This window comes from Setaria viridis, chromosome 5 (genome assembly GCF_005286985.2).
Source record: "Setaria viridis chromosome 5, Setaria_viridis_v4.0, whole genome shotgun sequence".
NCBI classification, from domain to species: domain Eukaryota; kingdom Viridiplantae; phylum Streptophyta; class Magnoliopsida; order Poales; family Poaceae; genus Setaria; species Setaria viridis.
Genome location: NC_048267.2, coordinates 27,206,705 through 27,219,837, shown reverse-complemented (window position 1 = coordinate 27,219,837; position 13,133 = coordinate 27,206,705). Strand labels below are relative to the sequence as shown.

Sequence of the window (13,133 nt, the reverse complement as noted above, 5' to 3'; positions counted from 1 at the left end):
TATTCTTTTAACAAGGTGAAGAGACCAACAAGTCAGCATTAAGTTAGAATATCCTTAAGTTAGCATGTTGAATGTGCGGCTACTAACACAAGGTTTGGTATGCTTGTTATGCTGCTATTCTGAATTAATTTCATATTATAGAGTTCCTTGGGACAGCGTGCAGGGCATGAGGACTATCTGTTGTATATCAAATGAGAATTACAATGTCTATAGTGTGTACATTGGAAGCTCCAGATTTCCATAGTGGAAGCGTTGAGAAAAAGGTTTCTAACTTGTTTCATGTAATCTATACCAGGTTTGAGTTTGGGGGTAAAAACCATCTCTGAATGTTGGTGACTGAATGCCTGTTGGTGTGTTCTCACACCCAGATGTATTATCTCCTGTTGGTGTGTTCTGCATTTGTTTTTGCCATTTGACGTGTTCTATGCTGTTATGCAATTTCCCATGTCTCCCTCTCCACCAGGTGACATGTAAGATCTTCCATCCAAAAATATAGTTTTTTAGTTACTTAATCGTATCTAGCAGATAGAAAAACAAACTTAATTCTCTGCATTACAGGAACAGGTATTGAATTTCTTTTAATGGTAAAGATGTTCTAACTTAGCATGTTGTGGGGTGTATGTTTCTTTTAAAGGACAAGAAGAAGCATCACTTGGCTAGGGGAGTGGGAGGTCGCAGCAACCATTGAGATTAATAGGTGAGCTATGTTTCTTTTCTACATTTCCTTTCTTCTTTTCTTCTCTCTGCGATGTGTTGGTTGATGAGCTCATGAGCATATGTAAAAAGACATTGCTTGATGTGTTAGAGTAAGGTTGCAGATTTCAATAATACAGCTGTGGATGACGCTGTGTATTTTAAAACTTGCCAGAAACAGATCAACACATACCACGAACTCGCCACCCAGAAGATGTACTCTTTCAACTCCGAGCTTGGTGATCTAATCCTCTAGGTTGGTGTGCTTCTATTGCACCGTGCTTAGGTACATCTGCACTTTCTACCATTCCTGCTAGCAAATACTGTTGACCTTACTACTTGTTCTATTGCCAACAAGCAATTTGTTTCAGAAAGTGATTGAGGATGCTAGGTATTTGTTACCCCTCCTGACCTTACTACTTTCTCTTGCCAATGTGCTTTTGCCTGAATATTCTTTTCATAACAGTTCGCTTATCCTTTCAACATGAAAATTCAATATGAAGACTCCTAAACTGGAGGTATGCAGTAGAAGTGGGATATGTACTATTTTTTCTAATTGATATTTTCAACACGAAAAGGCACGATAGATCCTTCTGGCTGCTATGGAAGACTCCAACCTCTACCAAGGCCTTCCTCTCTCATGTGATCTGATTAGTCTGCAGGCAAGAGTTTGCAATCAAACAACTGGAAGCAAACAAATTTTAATCCTTTTCTATATGTTTCTTTTCTTTTAATTTGTATGATATGATGAAAAGTTTAATTCACAATTATTCTCTGAACCATGGAACATGTCACATGTGGTTGTATAGTCTATGTTCTAATTAGTCATGAGTTAAAATAGTTGCCTTTTAAAATTTTAATATACGCTAAAATAGATGCTCTCAAGAGACATACATGCAGGTTTTTGACTAATAAAAGGGCATTTATCGTTACAATGAATTCCTAATCTGATTGGAAAGCACATCAGCTCAGAATGCTTAGACCAGGTTTTGGGGTGTGTGAGTGTGTGTTTGGATCTCTGTATGACTCTATCTTCTCCTATTAATATAATGATATGCAGCTTTCCTGCGTGTTTGAAAAAAAAAGAATGCTTAGACCAACTGTGATAGTGTCATGAGACATACGTCACAAAAGCAAGGATTCACAGTGGTGTAACTGATGTCTCTTGCATTTGCTTCTCAGTTTTGCAATAAAAAACCATCATTACATTAAACATGGTGTATGCTCTACCGGGTAAATAATTCCCTTTTCCTTGCAGGTGAAGGTATAAAATTTTATGGTAGATGTCAGGTCCATCGACAGCCTTGATACATGTCCAAGTCATGAGCTTTCTCAAGACAATGATCTTAATGAAGCTTCACAAGCGCGACAGGATTTGGCAGAAGGTAGTCATTGTCTTTCAAAAGGAAGTTCTCACCAGTGGATGAAATGAGAAGCCATTGTTAGTCTTGTTGCTTGTGAGGTATGCCAGCCCTTCTGGATGTCGCAATTCATATTGTATTTAGGCTACGAAAGAATCTAAAGCTGTTTGATGGTGTAGTTGTTTTTCCTTTTCAAAATCTCACGTTGTGTCAATTCCTCTCCATTTTCAGTGCATTATTTTTCATTGCTTCTTATATGTGGTACTCATTTGCAGTTAGACAATTTGTACGTAGGAACACCAATAGAGCTTGTTGACTGGAAGGATTTCTATTTTATCTCATGATATAATGTAAATGCAGTCAGGATTCCGATCAGATGCTAAATGGTAAGTGATCCTGATCCCCTTTCTGCAGTATTTTGTGGTGCTCTGAATGCCTCAGAAGCATTTTGTTCTTTAATAAGGTACATGTGTTATTTTGGGCCAAGTTAGACTCTTCAAATTCTGAGTACCATAACTGAATATCCATTACAAATTGGTCTTTCTATTAGCACAATCGTTATCCTGAACTATTCTGAACCTTCCAAGAAATTTGATAGCAAAACTGGATCTGTAATGGTAAGTTGTTAGTATGGTATAGAAAAAATATACTTCGGGGTCTCCATTCAGTGACACTCGCGCAATTAACCTTTCTGTTGCAGGCTGCATCTTCTCTTCTTGAAGATACATTTGAAGCTCGTCTAACACATTATAATCGCTACAACAAATGGGAACAAAATACATTTGAATTATGAAATATAAACGTGCAAAGGGATACATGCATTTGTAGTTTCAGCTGACATCAGTTTCATGTGTTTATGGTAAATCGAAACGTTTATTGGTGTGGCATGAAGTTATTTATTCTTGGATAGGTGTGCTAATGTATGATTTTTTTCTCACAAGTAGCTAATTAGCTTCTTCTATTGTAAATGAAATGTCTAAAAATATGTTTGGTTGTTTTCGCACTATTATTGTCTTGCTGGATGTTTCGCATATTTGTAATATAAATATTTTGTAGCACGTAGCAACGCACAGGCATGATTCTAGTGTATTCCTATTTTCTTCACGCCGTATTGGCTTGCTGCTGGCCCCACCATCGCTCCCTGCCCCTCCCCCCCGCGTTCTATTCCCCCCTACTTTGTGAGCAGTACATACAACTAACTTGAAGGGGTATATACCTCTCACAAACGTATGTATTTCAGTAAAGAAAATGTATATATTAAAATTATACACATATTTCTAGATTATTCTAATATCTCCATAGAATTTCCACATCGATCAGTATGCCAAAATTATAAGATACCTTTATTAGCTAATGATTGCCCTTCAGATTGATTCACATGCATTAGCATTTATTTCTTGCACGCAAAATGTGCTTTGAAACAATTGTTGAACCATAAAAGTTTATGTCTCCTTTCAAACTAATTAGATTTTAAGTACATGTCAGTTATGAGATATATTGAATGACCAATGTTGTGCAAGCATTCAGACTACAATAAGCATATGCATGTTTGCATATAAATCCTATTACCATTTGCGAGCTACCTATTGTCATTTGTTACTCTAAATTTCTCATCCAAAAATGCATTATATTGTACGGAAACATTGCATATTTGTTTCAATAGTGGGCCTCATGCTATGCCTCAGGAGGACACACAATTTATGGGCCTGTATGGTATAGGCATATATCTATAACCCCCTTTTGTGGCTCACAAGGTAAACAATATGAACTGCCATTATATAACACAGCCATCACTTGATACAGATGGTCTAGTGACAGTGCAGATTGTGTTCTAGTTTGATTCATTCAAGAACAGATATCACTTGATACACTGTCCTAATATGTGAGTTCTAATGACAATGCAGATGGTGTTCTAGTTGGTCATTCCAGGATCCTCAAATACATTGGTAGTACTTGTTGTCCTTTTTTTTTAAGGGCAAACTGTAGGGGAGTTCCCAACAGCACTTCAGATTTCTATTGAAGTTAGAAAAGTCAGACGAGTTTCAGTTTGTTAGAGAGGCATACTTACAGAGGGGGAGTGAAAACTGATCGAAATCACTGCATGGAGAGGTGGGAGAGAACGGCGGTGGCGGCGAAGCTCGAGGAGAATATGGGAGGGAGGAGAGAACGGCGACGGCGGAGGAGCTCGAAGAGAAGATGGGAGGGAAAATAGAATTTGGTGGTGGCGGCGCAAGGAGAGCAGCGTCGGCGAGCGGTGAAGGGAGTGGTAGCGGCAAAGGGAGAGCAGCGTCGGCGAGCGGTGAAGGGAGCGGCAGCGGCGCAGGTCTGGGAGGCTAGAGGAGCAAGAAGCAAGGAGGGAGACGGGAGAGGCGAGCGAGCAGGGAGGAGAGACAGGGGGTAAAAGATAAGGCACGGGAAACAAGAATACGTATATGGAAAAGTATATGTGAAGCGTATGTGCGGAAACAAAAAAATCCAAGATTCCTTCCACTCTGACATATCTGGATCACCGTACGCCGACGGACGGTCTGGATAGTTACCGCTGAGAACGTGCAAACCAAAAAACTGGGTTAGGGGTGTTTGGATCCCCGGGCTAAATTTTAGCCCGTGTCACATCGAATGTTTGGACACTAATTAGGAGTATTAAATATAGGCTAATTACAAAACCAATTTCACAACCCCTATGCTAAATCGCGAGACAAATCTATTAAACCTAATTAGTCCATGATTTGATAATATGGTGCTACAGTAAACATTCGCTAATGATGGATTAATTAGGCTTAATGGATTCGTCTCGCGATTTAGCCTAGGGGTTCTGCAATTAATTTTGTAATTAGCTCATCTTTAGTCTTCCTAATTAGCATCCGAATATCCGAAATGACACGGACTAAAACTTTAGCTCCAGGATCCGAACACCGCTTTAGTGCCCAGGGTGCCCACTGAATCGCGACGTACAGGTAGCAGATCGAAGAGACGGTGCCCAAGCGACGATCACGCCGGAACCATGACATGAGCCGGCGCCCCTTCTCGTCACACGCCACCGGCGAAGCCTCGCATCACATCCGCGTTGTCTGCACCCCCGCCCCCGTCCCAGCGTCTCGCGCGCACTGCACCCAGGAATCCGTCCCGCGCCGCCGATGGCAATATAAATCCGACACCCAGCTGCCACGCTGGGACGAAATCGATCCGATCGGTGTCTGTCCGCGGCCGACGGGAGGTCTCCGTCACTCTCGTTCAGTGCTAGAGGAGAGCGAGCGCAAGCCAAGCAATGGGGATCGGCACAGGAACGGCCGCGCTCTTCGCCGCCGCCGTCGTGGTCGTGGTCGCCGTGCCGTCCTCGCCGGCGGCCGGATCGGCGGCGGCGGCGGAGGATCAGGGCGGGCGCCTGCCCTGCTTCCACGCGTGCTTCGACCAGTGCGTTCCGCGCGACGAGTTCTGGTTCTGCCAGTTCTCCTGCTACCACAGGTGCGCCGGCAGCTACGGGGCGGCGACGGTCCCGGGCCATCTAAGCTGCGAGCAGCCGTGCGCGCTCTCCCTGTGCGGCCAGCTCCGGCCGGGCAGCAAGATCATGGCCGCGTGCCGGGACACCTGCCGCAAGAGCTACGCGGTGGCGGCGTGCAGGAGCAGCGCGCGCGCCCGCGTGATGACCCCCCTTACCTGACACGAATAGATATCACATCGTGCATTGTACGCGAGGATATACGATCAGCAAGAGTAGAATGCACAGGACAAAGGGGCCGTATTTGTAATACTCTCAGTGGTGGAGGGCCTTTCCACATTCGAATTTTCTAACCACCGGATCGAATCTGAACGGCTCTGATGGAAACCCCCCTCTCCCATTCTTCTTCCCCCGACTCGTCGTCTCCAACCCCGGCAACCAGATCCTCGCCCCCACCGCCGCCTTCCACCTCCACCCCCGATTCCGACGTTGCTCCTCCTCTTGCATATTCTTTTACAAGTCCGGCCGAGCTCCCCCGCTGCCGCCGGCTCCCCGACTAGCTCCAGCGGCACGCCTCCGCCTCCGCCGCCGCCTACGGTCCCCACCGACGCTAACCCGTCGGATCCCTATGCCCCTGCCGCCTCCACTGCCCACCGGGGGTCTCCCACCGCCCAGCTCCGGCGACACCCTCGTCGCCTCCGCACCACCGCCATCTCTCCCGCCTCCACCGCCGGCCGGCGAGCCGCCCCGGAACTCCCTCTAGATCCGCATACACAGGTAACCCCCCCCCACCCCAAAACCCAGACCCTAAAGGTCGCCGGAGGAGCCCTCCGGTACTGAAGGAGAAGAAGAAGCAAATCAATGTGTCATTCTTCGATTGGTCAAAAAAATCGAGTGTGAGAGCTCCTCAAAAACACTCAAGTGTGATTTAGCTTTCCCTAGCACATATCATGTGAAAGTCGTCTCTCAGCTTTTATTCGGGCATTTCATATGATCGGAGATCACTTGGTTGATGATAGTAAATCCAGTGGCGACGGCATACTTTTATCAGCTTGCTACCATGATTTATTGGTTGGCACGCGCAACAACGCAAAGCAGGGGTGACGGGACATAGAGTTTTCATTACATGACATTTTCGCTTGAGAAGATGCCAACATTCATAGAAGTGGAGTAATTGATCGCGTCCGAGATCATCCATGCATAGACATCACCTTAACTCGCTCCAGCGTACCATGCATTTGCATGCATTTCTTTAAGTTCATTATAAAAAAATTAGAATCAATCTCGACGACATGGTCATGAGCAAATGGCATTATGGGGATTGAAAGATGCCAAGCTTGGTAGCGCATTCGCAGAGAGTGTACATTCGTGTTCCGTGATTTCGCAAATAGACTACTACTAGAACACGACAATTCCATACTATGAAATACTACGAAGAAGTCAGATGACTCTTGACTCATTGCTTAATGCAAAAGGTGGCAGCCGTTGTTCCACACGACATTACACACTACGAAGTAAGATGACTCTCAAGTCATTGGTCAATGCAAAAATAACCCTGCTATTCTCAAGTTTAGTAATGATGTGGCACTAGGAGGGAAATAACTGAATAAATCATTGTTCAAAATAGTTCATTATTTGATCCCGCTCTTCTTAAGCTAATTTAACATTGTGCTTTGAAAGATATGGATAGACTAAACATAGATCTAGTGGGGCATATGCCCCCATTTGATGGGATGATCAAAAGAGTCCTGCTAAATTAGCAAACTAGCCTTACCAATATTACCGGCGCGAATGTGTTACAACATGCCCACTTTCCGTTTGAAAAGCTCACCATCCATCCCTGGCTTCGAGTCTGGCGAGAACCGGGCTGGATGATCATTCGATCGTTTTTTTCTGAGTACTGAATGAAAGCTTCTGAAAATGATGGAGAAATCCACAATTCCACACCACACCTCACCGTACCTTACTTCTTCATCAGCGGAGAAACCAAACGCGCAGCGCATGCTAGCGGCGAAGCTGCCAGTGCCAATGAGCAAGAAGAGCATGAACCCGCGCCGATCTCACTCGCTCGATCGGCTCAGCTCACTCCGCTCGAGCCGATTCTGTCCCTGTTTCCGTGCACGTATCCAGCAGTCCAGCCGGCGAGCCGGGCGCCGCTGCCTCACGCGTCCGACGTGCACACAGACGCGTGCTTGTTTACAGCACCAGCGGCGGCGCTGTATATATAGAACCTGCAGGGACGCCATGCATCCCCGAGCTGCAGCATAGTTCAGCTCAGCTCACCTTAATTCGAAGGACAGGCAGAGGGACCAGGTAGATCGAGCGAGCGATCGATGGCGGCGGGCAAGGCGGTCGCCGTCGTCCTTGCCATGGCCGCGCTCCTCGCCGCCGCGGCGAGGGCGGCGGACGACGACGACGACCATCCGTGGAAGTGCTTCCGGTCGTGCACGAAGGCTTGCCACCACCACGACGCCGCTGCCGCCAACAAGGAATGCAACGTCTCCGCGGTCGTCTCCACCGTCTCCGGCGAGTGCAAGGGCGGGTGCCACGACGACGACTGCTTCGAGGACGTGCCGACCATGGGCTACCCGCAGTGCGTCTACACCGCCTGCCTCTCCTACCCGCGGCGTATGTGCACAACCAAGACCCATAAAAAAAAGACCTCCATCATGTCCTATGCCTTGCTCTGGAATCCTAATCGAGCGTCTAGCTCTGAATGAATCTCTGATCATGCGTTTGCTTCTTGTTACCATTCTACAGATAGAAGAGAGAAAAGGGCGTGCTTGAAGAAGTGCTGCGAGAAGTGCTTCCGCCACAGCCCGCCTGCGCCTGGTCCCTCTCCCATCCCGGAGCCGCCATCTCCGACTCCGCCTAGTCCCACCCCGGAGCCGCCATCTCCCACTCCGCCTGCGCCTGGTCCCACCCCGGAGCCGCCATCTCCGCCAAATTAAGCCGATAGCCGAAGCCACCTTGGATCATGCATGGGTGTGGCTTCCGGTCTATAGGCTCCAGGGTAGCAACTAGCAAAGGCTTGCCATATTTGGTGCAACGACGAAAGTTTATCATATATTCATATCTATTGCCCGGTTTCCCTGGTCCCTCTTTTTTTTAGCGACCGTGCCTTAGCACGTATTCGTTAAAAGGAAGAGAGAATTGTTACATCCTGGAGAATATAGTCATCGGAAGTGATGAGTCACTCGAGAAGTTTAAAAATCTAGGTTATTACACAACAACATGGTTGCGACCCGACAGAAGATCTAAAACTACGGCAATCGGTGCCATTAAGGAGAAGTGCGGTTGAGTCCAACCCGAGGCCTCCGCCATTATGTCTCTTACCAATGAATCAGCAGTCCTTTTGCACTAGTGGAAAAGTGAGCATTAGTTCCGGTTGGATAGCTTCACATATCTCGAATATCCAACTGGGACTAATTTTTTGAGACTAAAGATCCCCCTCTTTAGTCCCGGGTATTTCTCCCGGGACTAAAGGTGATCTTTAGTCCCGGTTGGTATTACCAACCGGGATAAAAGACTTCAAAAAAATAAAAAAACTAGGCCGCCCTTGTTGTGACTGCTCACGCCGCCTCAACCACCACCACCTCGAGCTCCAGCTCTACCACAAAGACAATCAAATCAAGAGCAAGAACCATCACACAGATTGAAGCAAAGAACATGCTCATCTCACATAACCATCACACAAGTAAAAACACACATCCAATCAATTTGCACAAGATTTGATTCAAAACACATGAGTTCAATCTGATTCACAACATGTGGATGATTCACCAACACAATCACAAATGAATCATTCACAAACAAAACATGCACTATTGTATCACTCACAAATGAAACATTCATTGGCTTCTTGTATCCACAAACGGGAGCTTCTCTCCCGCTGGCCATCGGCGCCATGCCAGGCCACGCGAGGTGGCAGCTCGCCAGCCATCTCTCCCACCCGCGCCACATCAGGCCATCTCGACCGCCTGCGCTGGGCCACGCAAGTTGGCGGCAACCGGCAGCTTGGGGCTGGGTCGGGGAGTTCCCGCGCGCCGATAGCGGCCGGCGGTCAGGCCCTGTGCGCCGGCGGCATCCAGTGGAGGGAAGAGAGAGGAGGAGGGGGAGGAGAGAGGAAGCGGTAGAGGGAGACTGGGAAAGAGAAGCCGGCTGATATGGTGGGGTGATAAGGATAAGGCCAAGAGTCCAGTGGGGGTGGGAAGATAAGGAATAACGGGTGCGGGGGAAATAAAAAAAGAGAGGATGTAGTCTCGGTTGGTGGTTTCAACCAGGATTAAAAGAGTTCCTTTAGTCTCGGATAGAGTCACCAACCGGGACTAAAGTAGATGTCACCCATTAGTCCCGGATGGTGGTTTCAACCGGGACTAGAAACTCCTCTTCTATCCCAATTGATGCCCCTAACCGGAACTAAAGACCCCTCCGGTGCTCCTAGTTGTTGTACCCGGCACTAATACCTCTTTAGTTCTAGGTTCAATTTCATCCGAGATTTTTGTGGAAGGATCCAAGGTCGTTTCTCGTTGGCACCAATTGAAAGTCTGAGCGTTATGTTCAAGCCATAAGGACCACGTCACCAGGACCACAAGTGAATCAAAGCTTTTTCTTGCTGTTTTGTCCAGCCTCTTCCTTTTCCTTGTCCACCAATTTCACCAATTTGCGAGTGAGTATTTTGAAGAGTTTGGTGTCACATGTTGCCAACCAATTTTTCCCCTACCCCCTCGTACTGGTAGTATTGCTCAGTTCTAGTATATGGTCACAAATGATGAGTATACACGTTAATTTTAACACCATTCTTTCCCATAGTTCACATGCAAAAAGAATCGACCGTATCTCATTGTGTGAGCGCGGACAAAATCTGTACCGGGCGCTCGAAATGTGTCTGAGGCAAGGCAACGAGGCTGGACATCTGTTTTTGCGAGGAAAGGTTGAGCTTCATCAATTTTCCACAGGGGTACAAACTGCTGCCACTACATGTGCAGTGACCTCCTGGCCAACGTCATTTGGGCCGAAAGGGATCGAGGCCCACGTTGGGCCTTTTCTAGCCTCTGAGGGCTAATTTGCTACAGGCTATTCACTCAGTTTGAGTGAAACCAACCAACAAAGAAAAACAACTAAGAAAAAAAAATGGCCTCAAATTCATATTTTCCCTTGGAACGGAAGAAAAGAAGGTAACAATGGCATTAATGTAACAAGTGTATTTCGAAATCAAGGAAGAAAAGGACAGACCCCTCTGGGCCGCCACCTGAGCCGGATTCAATGGATCAACAAACAAAACAACATGGAGAACATTCAGAGGAATCAGAACACATACTGCACAGAGAGAAAACAGAGTGAAGGCATAGCGGGAATCACAGTTCACAAAAGCACATCATCCGGTATACGTAATTTGACTGAGAAATTGAGAAGTGATAACGATGGAATAATTAGTGGGCTGACATAGAGAGTTAATTAATTAATGTATAAAACATGTGACGATGCTTTCGCATGTTCTTTTTCGCTTTTGTCCAGTGAACCGGCCCAAATAAACAAGCAATTAAAATTGTAAATTAGAACTCACGGAAATTCTAAAGCGTATTTAGCGGGTCCAAAGTTTTATCAATCCATGCGAAGTTTTAAAAATTGTGTTACGTTAGTTTGCGTGCCAGAACTCGAAGACATCTCCCCACTGGAAGTTTGGAACCCACATTTGAGAGGTTTGGAATTTTTCAATCCAGCTAGAGCTAGATATACAGACTCCCATTTGAAATTATAGGTCGTTTTAATTTTTCTAGATACGTAATTTTTTTATGCATCTAAATATATATTATATTTAGATACGTAGCAAAATCTATCTATATAGAAAAGCTAAAATATCCTACATTTTGGAACGGAGGGAGTGCACGGCGCATTTCAATGTTGAACCTTGATGGAAAGTTCGAACTAGCTACTGAAAACGACACGGAACTGAAGCAACTTCACACCTCACTTTTATTTGATGATGACTAGCTACTACGGTAAGCTAGTGATGATGAAACCATCCGAACGCACAAGGCATGCGAACCGCGAAGGTATAACCAGTGCCGCGAACAAGGAAAGCATGAACCCGCGCGGATCTCGCTGCGTCGAGCTCAGATCATCAGCTCATTCCGTTCGAACAGATTCGGTTCCTTGTTTCCGTGCACGCATCATCCCGCGAACCGAGCCGGCCGGGCGGCCACACGCTCTCAGCATGCGCGCACGGTGCGTCGCGCTGTCGCCGCTCTTACAGCACCAGCGGCAGTCTATATAGAAGCTGCAGGAACGCCATGCAATCCCATCGATCGATCGAGCTGCAGCAGCTAAGCTCATCTCACCCTTCGGACGACGACCAACCGAGAGACCAGAGCGAGCCAGCGATCGATGGCGGGGTACAGGGCGGTCGGCGTCCTCCTGGCCGCGGCCGCGCTCCTCGCCGCGGCGGCGTCGGGGGCGGCGGACGACGAGCACATGTACCACTTGAAGTGCTTCAAGTCGTGCACGAACAACTGCCACGGCGAGGAGGACGCCCTCGACGCCGGCGTCTCCGCCGGCAGGTGCAAGACCGGGTGCCTGCACGAGTGCTTCGAGGAGCTGCCGGCCCTCTGCTACCAGCAGTGCGTCGTCAAGACCTGCCTCTGCCTCCCACCCTGTACGTTGCATTGCACAGCCAAGGACCCAGCTTCAAACACGCTTACTGCAGTAAGCAGCAAATAAGAAATCTACTGCTCTGCTCACGTGCTGTTGCTTTTGCTACTCGTTATGCAGACAGCAAGGAGAAAGTGACGTGCATGAAGAAGTGCTGCGGGAAGTGCTTCCACCACGGTCCCAAGCCTGGACCTAGCCCGAAGCCGCCTGGTTCTAAGTCCAAGCCGTGCCCGTGCCCCCCGCCGGGCTCGAAACCGTGAACGCCAACAACTGATACGATGGATGCGCCAGCCAGAATAATAAAAAAAAAGCTCATGGAACCTGACGTCGAACGTACGCACGTGCTATCTATAAGTAGAGGTCCCATGGTATATGTGGTATGACTGTACGGATACGAATCAATTGCTGCCGCTAGTAAAGGATAAGAAATACTGCTACGTGTCTCCGATCCGTTGCTGTGAACTGGGCTCAATATGTTTCAAAAAAAACTGGGCTCAAATGCTTAATAGTATGGTTCTATAAACGAATGCACGATGTGCTCGAATTTGTCTTCCGATCCATATGGTGCACACACACACACAAATCAGGTATTCAAGTTTTACGCTCTTGGTCCCTGATGTACACAAATTGGTGCAAGTGCAAAAGGGCGTACTGCACACGGGAGCTCCTATATGGTTAATGGTTTCTGGTAGATGGTTAAGGGTAGTAATCGAAAATAAGATACAATGCTTAGGATTTGGTCCCCAGCAATCACGACGAGCCCTCCCATAGGGCAAAAGCCGGCCCACTCTAGGCAAATGATGATACAGTCAATCTATATATCTTTACCCCAAAGGTATCGTCGCAATATGTTCTTTTTTAAAGTTAAGGTTGGCTCTATTCATTCGCTTACAAATTCAGACTACACAATTTTCTAGATACAACTGGGATCAAAAATCTCTTCGAAGACATCCGATAAAATTGGAATAATACAGGGAAGACCGAATAAG

General features: G+C 46.9%; 3 protein-coding genes across 3 annotated transcripts; all 3 read left to right on the top strand.

Annotated features, from left to right (window-relative positions):
• The first annotated feature begins 5,020 nt into the window (after positions 1 to 5,020).
• Positions 5,021 to 5,880, top strand: LOC140222980 (uncharacterized). The gene has a single exon (XM_072294219.1). It carries the CDS (start codon positions 5,323 to 5,325, stop codon positions 5,713 to 5,715), a length of 393 nt encoding a protein of 130 aa, XP_072150320.1. The 5' UTR covers positions 5,021 to 5,322; the 3' UTR covers positions 5,716 to 5,880.
• Positions 5,881 to 7,759: 1,879 nt separating this feature from the next.
• Positions 7,760 to 8,689, top strand: LOC117858922 (uncharacterized). The gene is made up of 2 exons (XM_034742079.2): positions 7,760 to 8,121; positions 8,254 to 8,689. Exons 1-2 carry the CDS (start codon positions 7,827 to 7,829, stop codon positions 8,442 to 8,444), a joined length of 486 nt encoding a protein of 161 aa, XP_034597970.1. The 5' UTR covers positions 7,760 to 7,826; the 3' UTR covers positions 8,445 to 8,689.
• A 3,101-nt stretch (positions 8,690 to 11,790) lies between these two features.
• LOC140220056 (uncharacterized) lies at positions 11,791 to 12,671 on the top strand. The gene is made up of 2 exons (XM_034741409.2): positions 11,791 to 12,148; positions 12,265 to 12,671. Exons 1-2 carry the CDS (start codon positions 11,881 to 11,883, stop codon positions 12,402 to 12,404), a joined length of 408 nt encoding a protein of 135 aa, XP_034597300.1. The 5' UTR covers positions 11,791 to 11,880; the 3' UTR covers positions 12,405 to 12,671.
• The last annotated feature ends 462 nt before the right edge of the window (positions 12,672 to 13,133 follow it).